Raw genomic sequence first — 17,559 nt, 5'->3', positions numbered from 1 at the left:
AATCTAATGTTTCTTTGTCAATTTTTCGAAAAATAAAAAAACGATTTATGAGGATCACGTTGTCAAATCGGTCTTAAGAAAGCTCCATGTGCACTTGGTTAATATTTATATGGAAAGAAGCATGCTACGCGTATGTTTCAAATAAGTTTTTACTTTACAAATTTTGGGAAAAGTGGAGTGAGCCGTTCTTGATTTAATCAATAAAATAAATGTAGTCATTTTTTGCATCACCCTGTATAAGCAAATGGAAAAAATATGACTGCAAATGCAATAAATTCAAAAGTGTGCGGTTACTTTATTGAACGATAAAACAAACAAAATAACAATGAGAAACGATCCTGCAAACAAAACTCAGGCGGCAGCTCTTTGTACAGGTGGCTGCCTGACTGCAAGTCATAAACTAGTGAAACGCCCGGAACTGGCACAATTTAGCATTTTGGACAATCTCGAGCTCATATATGTCAACAAACGGTCAGTCGAAGACGAAATCGTATTTTTGTAATAACCAAATTATAATAATAATAATAATTTTATTTCCAGAGAGACAAATACATTTGTATGGAAATCGTCAGTATAGAAAACAAAACAAAAGAGAATACATTTACAAAGACATAAATCAAACCAAGAATTCATTCACTGTATATAAACACTTCTTAACTAAATAATGTTTTAGCTTATTTTTAAAGAGAAGCAAATTTGTAGTAGCTGTAATTTCCATAGGTAACCTATTATACATTTCTAAACCTGATACAAACAAACAATTTTTACAAATGGTTTTTTTCTTGAATTGAACATGAAACATTTTTTTTTGTCTTGTATTTTTGTCATGGATTTGATAATTAATTTTTTTGAGTCACCCTGTATAAGCAAATCTAAAAAATATAAATGCAGTGACAAATTACAAGTATAGTCTGATCATATTTTGCACATTTTGTAAAGGATTTATTCGGCAAAATTTTGAGATGACGTAATCAAGTTTTTGGGTTGATAAACAGATACATTTTGATTAAAAATCAGAGACGGTAGATAGACGGACAGATAGAGAGAGAGAGAGAGAGAGGGGGAAACGGGAGACCTATTTCTTCATGCTGTAAGTGTCATGAAAGGTCGAGAACACGTAAAGGTAGAGAGTCGGCCAACGGACTCGATTACAATGCTTCCTTCGCTTACGCTCGGGAACTAAATCAATTTAATAATTTTTCAATTTGTATTATTTTGAATGCAAAAGAAGTGCTTTTTCTTTAATATTAAGTTTGGTCCCTCGTGATATTAAAAAATTAAGTTGGCCTTGTATATCCAAAACAAATGTTGATGGAAATTTGAGTAATATTTCAGAGGATAGAGTTTAAATACTTTTACCCATACCCCAAATTTCAGTGCGGTCTGATAAACATTTCTGGAACTATATATAACCTGTTATTAGTTCTTTTAACGCAAACCTTAAAGCTCTCAGCGAAAAGTTGAATTATGGAAGAACCAAAAATTTTAAAAATCGAAAAATTGAAAAAAACAGAATTTGAAAAGTTCCCAAAACTGATAATGTTGAAAAAATTGACAAATCGGAAAGCCGAAAAATTTTTAACATCGAAAAACCAAGATGGCAAGAAGTCGAAACATAAAAAAATCGTAAAACCGCAAAATTGAATCATCGAAGAATTGAAGAATAGAAATATTGAAAAACTGAAAAACCGAAAAATCGAGTAATCGGAAAATCTGGAATTTCAAACACTGGTAAATTAAAATATCGAAAAATTGAAAAATTGAGAAATCGAAACTCCAAAATTTAAAAAATTAAAAAATTGAATAATCGGATAACTGAAAAATCGAAACATCGAAAAATTGGAAGTAAAAAGTAAAAAATCGAAAAAACGAAACATCGAAAAATTCAAAAACTGATACACCGAGAAATTGAAAAATCAATGGATCGAGAACTAGAGGATTCGAAAAGTCAAGAAGTCGAAAAACTGAAAAACTGAAATAGCCCAAAATCTAAAAATCGAAAAGCTAAAAATTTAAAAATTCGGAAAACTGAAAAATTGAAATATAGAAACAAAGAAAAGAGAAAGCTCGAGGAAACGAAAAATTCAGAACTTTAAAAGTTTAAAAAAAAATATCGAAAAGTTGAAATTTTGAGAAATTGTAGTATAAAATTGAAAAGTTTAAAAACCGAAAATTTGAAATTCAAAATGTACAAAATCGAGGAATCAAAAAAGTCCATAAGTCAAAAATTCGAAAAGTTGAAGAATTGACATATCGAAAAATTTCAAAATAAATTGAAAAATCGAAAAACTGAAAAATTACAAAACTGGAAGAAATATCCAAAAATTGAAAAATTTTAAAACTGAAAAATCGGAATATTAAAAAAGAAAAATTGGAAAATCGAAAATTTAAAAATTCGGAAAATTTTAAAACTGAAATATAGAAGAACTGAAAAGTCGAGAAATCAAAAGATTGAAGACTCGAAAAACTCAAAAATTTTAATTTAAAAAACGGAAAACTGAAAATCCCAAAAGTAAAAAATCCAGAAGTCTAACAAACGAAAAAATCGAAGAATCGAAATACTGAAAAATCCCAAAGCGGAAATATCGAGAAATTAAAAAGTAGGAGAAGAATTGAAGATTCGAAAAATTCAAACATTCCAGTATTGAAAGAAATCCAAAAATTGCGAATTTAAAAAAATGAAAAATTTAGAAATCGAAAGAGCGTCAAAATAGTGAAAAATTGAAAAATGTAAGTATTTAAAAATCGTAAAATGGAAGAAGAGAAAAGTTGAGAAATCGTAAAACTGAAACATCGGCAAATTGAGAAACCGAAAAATAAAAAAATCGACCAGACGAAAAGCCGAAAAATCCCAATATCGAGAATAAAAATTCAACGCGTATTCATAAACCACATGCTCAGGACTATCGTAAAATGACATCATCTATTGCTGAGGGACTTGAGCGGTTAAACTTTGACTAACAATAGTAAAAAACTTGTAATAATAAATTGTAAAATGTTGATATAGATCAAATCGCTTAGAGTCGATATTGGCCTGAGTACGCTCTGGTCTGTAGATCGAACAAGTTCTCAGGCGACGAAAAGACTCTAACTAATTAAAAATTCTAAATCATAGTTATATGGCAACTTCGCCTTCCTTCTGATTGAACTTAGCAGTCAAAATCAATGTCATTCAATACTAAGATAAAACAATAAATTGAAATTGTAAAAATAAAATCTAAAAAATACCGAACTATTCTGATGATGATACCGAAAACAAATTAAAACTTTATTTAAAAATTATAATCGAGTGAGGTGCACATAACTAGCAAAAATTGGAATCAAGAAAATACAATACGTAAATTAAGCTAAATAATAATAATCATGTTTAGAAACCAAAGTTATTTATTTCTCAGACTAAGTTGGTATAGGAGAGCAAAATACGACCAGGCAGTTTTGAGAATCTGTAAAATAATTTTTTAATAATATTTAAATACTCAAATTTGCAAACTTACTGTCATAAATGTAGCTAAAGAAAGGTAAAAAACATTGAAAGCTGATATCTTGATTGGATTAATAACATTTATAACAAAAATTAATAAATTCCTTTTAACATTTAGGGGTAAGTCAGTCCAGTCTGACTCAAATACTGCATATGAAACCAAGTTGCTCTAAAAAGGATTTGATTAAAACGTCTGAAACATGTAGGTTTTAATTAATCTAATTCCAGTAATTTGAATTTATGGCACAAAATTAATATTTACTTTATTTTAATTTATTTTAAATAAGTTCGTTTAGTCGTACAGTTCGACTATTATTTACATGTACTTACTCTTAATTCTACTTCATTCCCATACCAACAATACATAAAAATCTGAGCAGTAATGGCAACTCCAAATGAAACAAGCGAATAAAATTCACTAGAAAATGGCACCACCTAAATAGATAATTTGCTAAAAAAAATCCCGAAACATTTTGCATAACTTACTATGCTTAACTGAAACATTGTTATTCCAATAGATATTCCACTTATGATCAAATGCGAAAAAAATATCCAATTAAAAAATTTACTGCAGTCTTCAACAAAACTAAAATTTACAATCTCACTATAAAATAAATTCTTCGATTTAAACCTACCTTAAAATTCTCTTGTGATGTAAAACGCACATAATCAAACTCTTGTTGAAGTCGCTAGACATCTTCGTAAAATTTCTTAAGTTATCACTCAGTATATCAAACTGACATTTCATATAAACATTGAAAGTGTACATCAAATTATCAACATTGAGATGAACCAAAGTCAAATAAGTTGCACTAAATACTTGAAAACCGTACGTAATTTCGTACAAAGGTGAAATTCTGTAATCGTATGGATACCACGCTAGAAACGGTAAACGCTTTTCTTCCGCAGACGAATCCAAAAGTGGGTAGATCAACCAGAAGGTATTACATGAGACACTCATAGCTATGAACATCCGGTAAACAGATTTCCAAAATTTGATACTAGATTCAATCAAAACTTTTTGTTCATGATTGCTCTTTTGAAACCAGTTGCTTTTTAAAAGAGCCATTCGTTCTTTCAGCTTTTTCGTATTCTTTATAACAAAGAAAACTTTGAAAATCGCCGTAATTTCTATCAAAATTATGTACGCGATGGCAACGACGGATTCGAAGTTGTTACCGACGAAGTAAATGTTAATCACTTGTGTGAAGATGTGCCAGGCGACGAAAAGCGTGACGACAATGCCACAATATACCATGTAGAAACCTGGCTTGTAGACTTCGTTCTTTCTTGGCCACAAACCCATTACTTTCAAGAACAGAATGTTCAAGTTGATGGTATTTTTCCAGTCGTGATGGACTTCATCCATGTTCAGGTCGAGTTGATGATAAATATTGAGCAAGTGTATCAAAAACTGTTTCAAAAGTAGTACAGTAATTTTCCCAGTACTTATACATTTATATGATTGGTTTTTACAGCCAATCATTGCTTCTGCGCAAAATATGTGGGTTATAGTATTAATTTACAAGCAGATGAAGCTTAAAACAAACTCAATAATTTTTATAGACGAAAATAAAGTTTTTTAATTGTTACATGTGTATTTTTTACTATTTATATGTATATTTTAACGAAACCGAACAAACCTGGTCAAGGACACCCCTTTCAATAAAAACTGTCTTCTTGAATATTGAAATGCATTTTTAAACTCGCTCTTTACTAACCTAACAATTATAAATTATATTATTAACTTGTTTTCATCATATTTAAAAACTGGCGTCGAAAATTAAATTTCTCTTAGCGTAAAACCTGTAATTAAGGTGACACTGATGAAGAGCAAACTAAATTATACACTTTTTCTTTGAATAATTTTCCCTCACTAAGTCAGTTAATTGGCATCAGAGAATAATTAATTCGGGAATTACATGTATTTTTAATAGACCCAAACGTTAAAAGTGTAATTATCTAATTACAGGAACACACCCCAAAGTTCATTGGTGTTGAGTCTTTCGTGAAATTGTTAATTTGTTATTCATTATATCTAGTGTCTTCATCCATCACAGTTGTGTTAATTGGTAAGCAATTTTTTGTCTTAAGAGCAAAATACACTGAATTTTATCAAGACATGTTTACTAAATTATATTTCCTTCAAATTCCGTTAATTTTCAGCACAAATACCGGCTTATTTCAGTGAAATAATGTAACTATTTTAGATCGACTCGTGAGTTTTGGAGCTAAGTAACAAATAAATGTTCATTAATTTTGGTGGTTTAAAAAAAATTTGTATCAAAATTTTCTACGAAAATTCCACACAGCTTTCAGTACCAAAATAAATGACTTTTTTGGAAAATAATTGGACCAAAGTGTGACCTTTGAATTGAACTGAATTTTTCTCCGTTATTTTTTGAAGACAAAGTGAAAATAATTAGAGATTCATGTTGCTGAGAATATTTAACAGAAAAATTACCCCAGTTTCCACCATTTTTACTTTTTGAAGTAAATAAAATGAAATCGTGAAGGCGCTGAGATTGTAACTAATTTTTGTGAATATTGTTAATTCAAAAATTCCTACGAAAATTGAAGTATCTGGATATCCGCAGTAAATAATCCAGCACAAATGTGAACAAAGATAAGTAAGAACTCAGCAAAATTTTTTCCAAATAAATGCACTTTTCTCCGTAATGCTGTTATAACAGTAAATTATAATATTATGGACCTCTATACCCTTGTCTCAGCTAGGCAACCAACAAAACACATAAAGAATCGATTAGTTTGTGAACAACGATATAGTGAAATGCTCTTTCAGAAGTACACATTTTTTTTTTGTTTGATGAAGCCAAGTCCTCAATATTGGTTAAAATTTTGCAATCTTAATTCTCGCTAATTTTATCGTTCCCATCACGTATTCAAAATTTCCAGAGATGTAAGCAATTCTAACAATTTCCTGTAAAATTTAAAATGTTATATTCTTTTAAGTAGTAAATTAGTTATTATTTTAAAACGTCAAAAGTTTATGGCATTCGAAATATCGTTTTTTTGGTTTCAACAGATTGTATTTTTAGTAAGTGCTTGTCAAATTTTTCCAAATTTTCTAGGTTTTACACTTAAAAAGATATTTTCTATTTTCGTTTGATAATTTTCACTGTAAGTCTTTTTTTTTGACAAAATCGTCAAAAATGTCTATTTTTTGGTTGAAAATTTTTGTAATTGAAGCTTAAACAACAACAGGTTAAGGTGTCTTTAAATCGAATTTTTAAAAATCTATGATACTTTTCATACTTTTGAAGATGGTTTTATCACAATTGCTTCTCTCTATACATTTTCTCAGTATTTTAATGCTCCTAATCTGTGAAAACTAAAATATAGTACTTTTTTAAACGATGGTGGAAAAATTCTACATTAATACAATTTATTTTAAATAATTTTTTGACAAGGATTTAAAAAAATTGAATAACTAAAGAAATTATGTACTCAGACTTAATTTTATGTGTCTAAGAAAGTTTTGTGTCAACCATTTTGACAAACGTACAATTTTTGTTTGTGATCTACAATTCCCAGAATACGAAAACACAGGCTAAGGAAATATAGTAATCGACTCTATCGGACGAATTGCCAGTTTTAAGTACGAAAAAAGTAGTCTTTCGTTTCCGCCTGTCTGTCGGTTTATCTGTCTGTCTGTTTGTCTGGTGTCTGTATCCATTTTTACGTCCCGAACGTCCGTCGGTCGACTCCCTACTTTTACGTTTTCGCGACTTTTCATGACCCCTAGAGTCCGAAGAAATAGGTCTCCCTTTCCCGTCTGTCTGTCTACCGTCACAGATTTTTATAAAACAAATAATCTCCGAAAGTAGTGGCCCGATTGTTTGTGTTTATATTAGTAATTTAGCGCTAATCAAAATTTGTCTAATCATCCCCACCAATAATGTGATGACGTCACTTCAAAATTGTACATAGTAAATGGGCTTTAAATTGTATGAAATAACATAGTCCTAAACGTCCAGATTTTTAGAAAAAAAATCAAAATTATAAGACAACATTTTGCAATTTAATTTTTAATCTACAAATTCGAATGCCTTGAAATCTTGCAGATGTTTTAAAGGTATAATAGTCAGAAATTTTTAATCAAAATATATTTAGTTATCCCCTCCAAAAAAAGTTGATGACGTCAGTTAAAAATTTTGCCGAATAAAGCCTATCTAAATTGCAGAAAATATATATACAGGGTGACTAAAGAAAATTAATGAATCAGTCAATTTATTTTATTGAAGAAATCAAGAATTGCAAAACTGAATGCTTTGAAATCTTGCAGACGTTTCAAAGTCCTTCTAAGCATGGTAAATTGTTAATCAAAATAAATCTGTTTCCCCCAAAAAATTGATGACCTTATCTCAAAATTTTGCCCAATAAATTCTACCCAAAATGTGCAAAATATGATGAGTTTGTTCTTATGATTCATCATTGCATTAATATTTTTATTGATCAAATTAAGAACGAGTCACCCCATTTTTTGGGGGATTTTGATGTTCAATTTTTCGAACATTCTGAGCTGACTTGTTTTTTAGGTCAATGTTGGGTATCTGTTCTTTTTTGAAAAATTTATAACAATCTTGAAGTTCTAGGTATTTCTGTGTGCAAGGAATTTGAAAGTACTTTGGAGCCTCTAGTGTCTTTTCTTATAATAATTTAATTAAATTTCTTAGCATACGTCACTTAAGTCATACCGCATTTGCCAAAATCAGTCTTATCTTAGCAGGTACTAGCCCCGCCCACCCACCCTCTCTTTTCTTACAGGGTATATCATTTGCCAAAATTAGTTTTATCTTAGCTAATAGTTGCTAAGTGATTTCAGTCACCAACCTTACTCAGAAATCAGAAAATAAGCCCGAGGTATTCACGCATTAGGTGCGTGCAGTTCTGCCAATTTTACTTTTATAAAATTACGTTTTTTTCGTAATCTACAACATAAATAATTTTTTTGTGATTTTTTTTGGGACTCCCGAAACCCCCGTACATAGCGTACTCAAGATTTAATCCGCAATTTTCCAGATACCCGGTATAAAGGTTATCAGAAAACGAATTTTTTTTATAATTATTCAAAGAAGCAGAATTTGTTGGACTGTACTTCAAGAGCAAGGGAAGTTCTGTCGAAGTAACCTTGGACCAATTTTTTTACATGTTTTCGAAACCACGAAACGAATTTCCAATTTTAAGTTTCCCCTGTGTGCTGAAAAATTTTTAATATATTTATTTGAAGAAATACAACGAAACTAAGTACAGTTTCATGATTCTGGAAACATTGGACATAATAATAACCTCATTTACAACAGATTCGATAAATTTTAATTTTTTTGATCAAAATGGTGGAGGCGCCGGGATAATACCGTAGTCAAAATATTTTTTATTTCAAAACTATATATAAAAATTATGTTTGAAACCATAGCTTCGAGAAGAAAAAATCCTTTTAGTATCCGGATTTTCGAATAAATAATATATACAACCAGCACAGATTTGATTTTACATAAATACTACTTCATTTTTAGTCGATTCGATGAGCTTATATTTTTCAATCAAAATCGTAGATGCACCTGGATAATAAATAAACAAAATTTATTTAAATTATGCATTATACATGATAACAACTTTCAAGAAAACATTTATCACAAACACTTAATAATAATAATAATAATAATATAAAATATATTTATAATTACAATTATTCATTTCTCGAACTAAGTTGGTATAGAAGAGCAAAATAAGACCAGGCTGTTTTGAGAATCTGGAAAATTAAATGCTTAAATTTACTAAATTGGGCAAAATTGTCAAACTTACTCTCATAAATGTATCTAAAGAAAGGTAAAAAACATTGAAAGCGGATATCTTGATCGGCTTAATTACTTTCATAGTAAAAATTAATAAATTCTTTTTAACATCTTCAGGCAATTCAATCCAGTCCGACTCAAATGCTGCATAGGAAACCAAATTGCTCTGCAAAAAAGTCATAAAAACTTAGGAAACCTCTAATAAAATTTCCATAGATAGTTGATCATGATTGTCAAACTGTATATTTTGAGACAAAAATACAACGATAAAAGACAAACTTTCAGAAATTCATGAATATTTTTGGCTTACCCTCACTTCTACCTCGTTTCCAAACCAACAGTACATAAAAATCTGGATAGTAATGGCAAGTCCATACGAAAGAAGCGAATAGAATTCGTTAGAAAATGGCACCACCTGGAATCATTTACTAACAAAACACCAAATATATCGACATAATTCACCAAAGTTAACTGAAACATCGTTATTCCAATGGATACGCCACTCATAATCAAGTGCCAGAAAAGAATCCAGTTAGAAAATTCGCTACAACCTTCCACAAAACTAAAAAAGTACGTAAAATTTTGTTAACCAAAAGTTCGCTGTTCTTATTAAACCTACCTTAAAATTCGCTTATGATGCAAAACACACTTTATCAAACTCTTATTAACGTCGTTTGATATGCTGCTAATATTTCTTAAGTTATCACTCAATATATCAAACTGACATCTCGTATATACATTAAAACCAGATATAAGAGTATCAACATTGATATGAATCAAAGTCAAGTAACTTGTACTAACCACTTGGAAACAATACGTAATTTCGTAGAAAGGTGAGATTCTATAATCATATGGATACCACGCCAGAAATGGTAAACGTTTCTCTTCCCCAGACGCATCCAGAAGTGGATAAATCATCCAGAACGTGTTACACGCCAGACACATAACTAACAACATTTTGTAAATAGATTTCCAAAACTTGATACTCGGTTCTATCAAAACCGTTTGACTGTGATTCCTCGGTTGAAACCAATCGCTTTTCAAAACAGTGATTCGCCCCTTGAGAATTTCCATGTTCTTTATCACGTAGAAAACTTTGCAAATTGCCATAAATTCTATCAGAATTATGTAAATGATTCCGACGACGGATTCTAAATTGTCGCGGACGAAGTAAATGTTGATAACTTGTGCAGAAATGTGGCATGCAACGAAAAGCATGACCACGAGACCACAATATAACGTATAGAAACCTGATTTGTAAATTTTGTCTCCGTTTGGCCACAAGCCCATCAGTTTCATGATTTGAATGTTCATGTTAATGGTACTTTTCCAGTCGTAGTGGACTTTATCCATGATTGGCGTTAGTTGATAATAAATATCAAACAAAGATATGAAAAACTGTAACGAAAGTATATTTTCTTGTTCAAAGTTTATTTTTTTACTTACATCATAAATTGTAATATTTGAAGTATTTATCCTGTTGTTTGATTGCTTTTTACAGCCAATCATTTTTCACTTTTTTGCTTCTGCGCAAAATATGTCGGTTATTGTATTAATTTAAAAATAATTGGGGGCTTGAACGTTTTTAATAATTTCGGTAACCGAGAGACCTTGATTTTTTATTCTCTAATACACTTATGTACGTGTCTGCATGGATATTATTTTGCGTTCGTTTGTATATTTTGGCAAACTCAAAACTCAAGGACACACGTTTGAATAAAAACTGTCTCCTTGAACTAATACGACCCTAAAATACTGAAATGCATTTTTTTATTTCATTAACAACCTAACAATTATGGTTTGTATTATTAACACGTTTTGGTCTTACTTAACAACTCAGGACAAAAATTAAATTTTTCGTAGAGTAAAAGCTGTAATTAAGGTGTCACTAGTAAAGACGAAAACAACTAATTAAATTTTTCTTTGAATATTTTTCCCTGTTCAGAACAATTAATTGGCATCAGAGAATAATTAATTAGAAAATTATATACATTATTAATGGACAGAAACGTTAAACGCGTAATTATCCAATTACTGAAATACACCCCAAAATTTATTGTTGTTGAGTCTTTAGTGCATTAGACATTTGCCCATGAAGTGGTGTTTTCATCCGTCACAGTAGTTTCTTTGGTAAGCAATTTTTATCACAGTTTGTTGTGTTCTTATGCTAATTTAAAAATTTTCCTTTGGAATTAACAACCAATTTTTGCTTGACAGCATCGAAGTTGTGATGTTATTCGTGTTAACATGTATTTTTAGAATACTAACAGATGTCATATTTTTACAAAAAAAAATTGCTTATACTCTATTTTTCTATACTCTAGAATCTGGCGAAAACATCGGGAACACCCTTAAGCGTACTTTGTACTTTATTGAAAGATGAAAAAAGTCTTTTCAATGTAGACTACATAAGAATAATATTTGTATAACAGTAAATTAAGAAACGTTGAACGTACGTAATGCATATAGAAATGGACCATTAAACAATCCCCAGCAACAATTTGATGACGTCACCTCAAAGATTTGCATCGTGAATGCTATTTAAAACTTATAAAATAGCATACATCTGTATTTGTGGCCTCTGACGAAGGACCAACTTGCCCAGACGATTAGAGTTGCGAGTTCGATTCCCTCATGGATCACTTTTTTCCTTATATTGTGACTGGTATATTTTTCAAATAATCTGTATTTGTTTGATTGTACTTCAGAGACAAGGAAAATTCCGTCTAATGGTCTAAAAACATTCGACAATTGTATTAATAGAACATTTTTGTACTTTAACAGATTCCATAATATTTAAAAAGGGAGAAAAAATTAAATCAGGCACAAAAATTTTTTTGATCAACATTTTTAAAAATATTTGATTTTATAGAAAAAACGTCTTTCATCTGTGTTCAAATCGGACTTATTACCAAATGTTAGATGTAAGTTAGATGGTAAAACGACAACCAAAATTTGTCTTATCATCCCACTCACAATTTGATGACGTCACTACAACATTTTGCAATAGTGAATGCTAATTAAATTTTATTAAATAACATAATCCTGGACTTGTGGATTATGAATCCGCCTTGATTTTTTACCCTAAGGAACCATACTTTCACAAAATTAATCAAAATTGTATATCAACATTATCCAACTTTGAAAATTGCAAAAACTAATGCTCTGAAATCTCTCAATTTTCATCAAATTTCTATAATATCGATAGAGCAATAAAAAACCCAATCAAAGAAAGCCATGCATTTTTAAATGTCACCTTTAATGATTGCATTTTTAAGTTAAGTTTTCAGACTCCAATTTGTCAAGACGAAAATTTTATCGAATACAAATCTTCAAAAATCCATGGCTGTCTTTGATCCTTTTTTTATTGCTCTTTCATTATCATAGGAACAAGTGTCTATTGTCTACACTTTTTTTCTAAAAATGTCCGCTTATTTATGACTGATTTTCACTTCCCTAGCGTAAGCGAAGGAAAATTCTAATCGAGTCCGTCAGCCGACTCTCTACTTTTACGTTTTCTCGACCTTTCATGACCCTTAGAGTACGAGGAAATGGGTCTCCCTTTTCCGTCTGTCTGTCTGTTCGTCTGTCTATCTGCCTGTCTGTGTGAGTCTACCGTCCCGATTTTTATTAGACAGATAATCTCCGAAAGTAGTAAATGGGTTTTAAATTGTATGAAATAACATAGTCCTACATATGTAGTTTATGATTCCCTATTGAGTTTTTACCCGAAACGTCCAGATTTTTGAAAAAAAATCAAAATTATAAAACCACATTTTCCAATTTAATTTTGAATCTGCAAAACCGAATGCTTTGGAATCTTGCAGATGTTTTACAGTTACGATAAGCATGATAAATGTTTAATCAAAATATATTTACTTATCCCCTCCAAAAAGTTGATGACGTCAGCTAAAAATTTTTTCGAATAGATCCGATCTAAATTGGACAAAACATGATGAGTTTGTCCTTGTAATTTATCATTCCATTCATATTTTTTGGATGTGCATATACAGGATGACACAAAAAAATTAATGAATGCTTTGAAATTTTGGACATCTTTTAAAGTTATCATAAGCATGGTAAATTTTTGATCCATAAATCCTATTTGAAATATGCAAAATATTTTTTAGATTTGCTTATACGGGGTGTTTTAAAAAAATTAATGCCTGAGTCAGTTTATTTTATAGATTAAATCAGGAACGGCTCACTCCATTTTCCCAGAAAATTTTGGAAATACAATACTGCTATTTTTCAATTTCCACTTTGCACTAAATAAAATAAATCAGCGAAATGGAGAAAGGAGGTGGGGGGAGCTATATATTTAGTTTTTTTGTAGTTTTATAATCAAGTAGTAGCTCCACCTACACACCCCATCTTCATTCCTATGACTACTTTTAATATTGTTCAGTCCTATCATAGCAAGTTTTAGCCCCACCCACCCACCCTTTTTTTTCTTAGAGGATGTCATTTACCAAAATCAATCTTATCTTAACAAGTACTAGCCCCGCCCACCCGCCCTCTATTTTCTTAAAAAGTATGTCATTTATCACAATCAGTCTTATCTTAGGAAGTACTAGCCCCTTCCCAACCACCCTTTATTTTCTTGGAGGGTATGTCATTTACCAAAATCAATTTTATCTTAGCAGGTACTAGCCCTGCCCACACACGCTGTTCTCATTCTAACTATTTTATATCTCTTTAGTTGAGAACTACCTTTCATTCCGACTAGACAAACTGAATCTCAGAAATGGAGGCGGGGTGGGTGGGCGTGCTGAATTGTATGTATAAAAAAAAGCGTTAATCGGAATTTTTTTGTTATACTACTTATTTGCTATAACATTTATTTCTTATTTCTGAAGAAAGAAATGAGAGAACGGGTGGGTGAGGGGGGCTAAGTTTAACGTTTTCCTACAGAATCCACCCACCCCCTTTTCATTTCAGTGATTACTCTTTAATATTGCTCAGTCATTTACCAAAATCACTCTTATTTTAACAAATAATAGCTCCGCCCACCCGCCCTCTATTTCCTTAGGAGGTATGTAATTTGCCAAAATCAGTCTTATCTTGGCAAGTACTACGCTGGACTAATCCAAATTGATATACGTGTCCTTGCAAAAATGTTGATGACGTCATCACAAAATTATGTAATGTAAAAAGTCATATCGAAAATGCTGCGAGGGAAGTTGTGTCGAAACAATTTTGGATCAATTTTTGTAAGTATTGTTGAGGCAGATCATAAGAGAATTAAGCTTTAATAATTAAGTATTTTAAAATATGTAAGGATTTTTATTATTGAAAACAATATTATAATTACAAGTGTGGTAACACAATTTTAACGTTACCAAAATTCATGCGAGATAATTTTTTCTATGATTGCCGTTTTTGAAGTCAGATGAATTTCAGCTTTATCCACCCACACTAATAACTACTTTTCATTTAGCTGAATCAGCAGAGCAAAGTATGAACCAGCTGTTTTGAGAATCTAGAAATATATTACTAGAAAAAATCATATAACAAATTTGGGATCAACTTACTCGTGTAAACGTGTCCAACGATAGTTGTAGAACATTGAAGACAGATATTCTTATAGGCTTTAAAACGTTTGTGATGAAAATTATTAAATTTTTCTTTACATCTTCGGGTAAATCTGTCCAATCAGACTCGAAAACAGCGTAGGAAACGAGATTACTCTATAAAAATATAAAAAAAAAATAGTTTTGAAAATTTTTAAGCTATACTTTCTTTCAGCAGGCAATAGTTTTGAAACACTTTTGATATACGTATTTTTTCATAAAAAAAATGTAAAGACGTAGTACTCACCTTAACCTCTACTTCATTGCCAAACCAGCAGTACATAAATATTTGCACAAGTATTGCAAGACCATACCACAGTACTGAAAAAAATTCGCTGGACATTGGTTTAACCTAAAACATTTAACATTAAAACTTTAAACAAAATTTGTTGCAATCATACTAAAGTTAGCTGAAACATCGTTATCCCAATTGCGACGCCACTGATTATCAAATGCCAGAAAAGAATAATGTTGAAGAACTTATTGCAACCATCAACAAAACTACAAACAAAGTTACTCACAAATAAAGGAAGTTTGCCATTTTAGTTACCTCAAAATTTGTTTGTGATAGATGATACATTTTATCAAATTGTCTCCAGCATTGTCATAATTTTCCGCCATTGCAATACGTCTCAGATTGTCACTCAACATATCCAACTGACACCCAATATACACATTGAAACCAGATATCAACGTATCCACATTTGTCTGAACTAGTGTACAATAAACGGTACTGGATAGTTGATAAATATACGCTATTTCAAAATATGGTGACTCGCTGCAGTCAATCGGATACCAAGCTAAAAAAGGCAAAGTTTTCTCTTCACTTTGCTGTATCACAAGAGGTATCAACCAAAAAAAGTTGCAGCCTAAACAAGCAACAATAAACATTTTATACACAAGTTTCCAGAAAGTGATACTGGGTTCAATCATCAACGTTTGTTGTCGATCTTTCGGCTGAAACCAGTCAGCTTTCAAATTTTCCATGCGTTCTTTAATGATCTTCATTCTCGTTATGACGAAATAAACTTTAATCAGTGCCATGATTTCGATGAGCGTTATGTATATTATTCCAACCACTGTTTCCAGATCGTCAAGAACGAAGTAAATATCTGCTAGTTCTGATAAAATGTGGCACGTGGGGAACAAAGTTACCATGAATGCGGAATAAAGCATGTAGAAACCTGGTTTATAAGTTCCTTCGCCCTCTGGCCATAAACCCATTTTTCTCAATATGCGAATATTTATGTCAAAGTTGCCTTTCCAGTTGTACTGTTCGACTTTGCCCATCTTTATTCTTGACTTACTAAAATACCACTAAATGATTTCACAATTTTATTCTCTGTGTATTTCATTAGAGACAAGAACGCTTTATATGTACCAATGAAATAAATATCTCAGTGGCCCATTTGCCTCATTTCTAAGTGCTTATTATTTTTTGTATAATTAAAGCCAATCCATCGAATATTTCCTGACGAGAATCATTTTTGGCTAATTGATTGGTATTAATACGGCCGTAACCACTAATTAGATTTTTTTATACTTGTTTCGTTTTTCTTTCATGAGTAATTACGTGATGTGAAATTGCTGGAGACATGTTTTATTAATAAGCAGAAGCAATTAATAGGGTGGTTACCTAACTCCAGGCACCCCTTCAATTTATTTGTTAGAAGAGATATTTATATTATTGTTTTCAAAAAACTACGTTCAGTTTACACAAGAAACTGAATCACTACTAGGTATGTTGGAAACTTTCATAATTATAAAGCTACACAGTGTGTGCAAAAATTAATAAAAAATGAAAACGACAATTCAGACGAATAAATGAGCACAGGTACTATTACAAAATAGATTTCCACTGTTTTATATTTTATTTTCTTTTTTTGGTCTTTTAGGTTTGTTACAAGTAAGTTGAAATATATAAATATAAGAAGCAAATAATTTTTTTTAGGTAACAGTTATATCGTCCTTTCTTACTTTTCCTTTCCCTCAAAAAACTTATTATTGTTATTACGACCAAAAATAAAGGACCTATATTGTGTTTCAAAATGGGGGAATGTTCCTGAAAATGTGAAGTGTGATATTAGAGACACCAAAGAATCTTAGAATGAATGTTTTAACAGGTCAGTGGTCATTAAAAATTAGTACGAAAACTGTCGGCATTTGGATCTGTTTTGATAAAGATACATACGCTTATTTCAATAAAATTTGTTTAATGTTGTATTTAGAGAAAAAATTGACGAAAATTACGTCAATTTGACGTTAACCTTCAGAAACAAAATATCGATTTAGACCGACAAATCAAAAGCTCTAAAAATTAGCGCCCTTGTTCAATTCACCCTGAACAATTTTTAATTTTTTGTTACATTATAAAATGAAGAAACCTAAGAATTTTTTAATTTATTTTTTCTCTGTTCTAAAGATAGTCGTCAATAACGTGTCATAGAGTTGGTTCGCCATTTTTTCAGCACCCTGTATGTATTTAAAGCTATACTTTTTAACGCTTATCTCGTACACAATTCCGTAATAAGGTCGAGACAAAAATGGTGGATGCGCCGGGTTAATCGGGATTAAACCCAAAGACTGAAATTTCATTCATTCAACAAGAATATTGTACAATTTTATAAATCTGTCTGTCTGTCTGTCTGTCTGCCTGACTGACTGACTGACTGTCTGTCTGCCGTCTATC

General features: G+C 30.9%; 2 protein-coding genes across 2 annotated transcripts; both read right to left on the bottom strand.

The window, feature by feature from the left end:
• Window positions 1–3,380: 3,380 nt before the first annotated feature.
• LOC135139594 (odorant receptor Or1-like) lies at window positions 3,381–4,850 on the bottom strand. The gene is made up of 3 exons (XM_064069892.1): window positions 4,117–4,850; window positions 3,495–3,585; window positions 3,381–3,443 (listed from the first exon to the last, which is right to left on the bottom strand). The coding sequence occupies exons 1-3, from the start codon at window positions 4,848–4,850 to the stop codon at window positions 3,381–3,383; spliced, it is 888 nt and encodes a 295-aa protein (XP_063925962.1).
• A 4,341-nt stretch (window positions 4,851–9,191) lies between these two features.
• LOC135139593 (odorant receptor Or1-like) lies at window positions 9,192–16,160 on the bottom strand. The gene is made up of 8 exons (XM_064069891.1): window positions 15,421–16,160; window positions 15,272–15,371; window positions 15,118–15,222; window positions 9,917–10,695; window positions 9,760–9,859; window positions 9,608–9,712; window positions 9,308–9,463; window positions 9,192–9,254 (listed from the first exon to the last, which is right to left on the bottom strand). The coding sequence occupies exons 1-8, from the start codon at window positions 16,158–16,160 to the stop codon at window positions 9,192–9,194; spliced, it is 2,148 nt and encodes a 715-aa protein (XP_063925961.1).
• Between the last annotated feature and the right edge of the window lie 1,399 nt (window positions 16,161–17,559).

The sequence above is a fragment of the Zophobas morio genome, unplaced genomic scaffold, assembly GCF_036711695.1.
Source record: "Zophobas morio isolate AGI-343-1 ecotype UQ-CSIRO unplaced genomic scaffold, CSIRO_AGI_Zmor_V1 ptg000031l, whole genome shotgun sequence".
NCBI classification, from domain to species: Eukaryota; Metazoa; Arthropoda; class Insecta; order Coleoptera; family Tenebrionidae; genus Zophobas; species Zophobas morio.
Note: the sequence above shows the minus strand (reverse complement) of the source record. Positions and strands in the feature narration are given on the sequence as shown.

Bases quoted from the DNA above. Each gene is read 5' to 3' on its own strand.
- LOC135139594 (XM_064069892.1), bottom strand. From the start codon at position 4,850: ATGGATGAAGTCCATCACGACTGGAAAAATACCATCAACTTGAACATT. The intron at 3,586-4,116 runs GTAGGTTTAAAT...AAATGTTAAAAG, and splicing joins CATCACAAGAGAATTTTAAG to GAATTTATTAATTTTTGTTA. The intron at 3,444-3,494 runs GTAAGTTTGCAA...ATTATTTTACAG, and splicing joins CTTTAGCTACATTTATGACA to ATTCTCAAAACTGCCTGGTC.
- LOC135139593 (XM_064069891.1), bottom strand. From the start codon at position 16,160: ATGGGCAAAGTCGAACAGTACAACTGGAAAGGCAACTTTGACATAAAT. The intron at 9,860-9,916 runs GTAGGTTTAATA...GTACTTTTTTAG, and splicing joins CATCATAAGCGAATTTTAAG to TTTTGTGGAAGGTTGTAGCG. The intron at 9,713-9,759 runs GTGAATTATGTC...AAATGATTCCAG, and splicing joins CGATGTTTCAGTTAACTTTG to GTGGTGCCATTTTCTAACGA.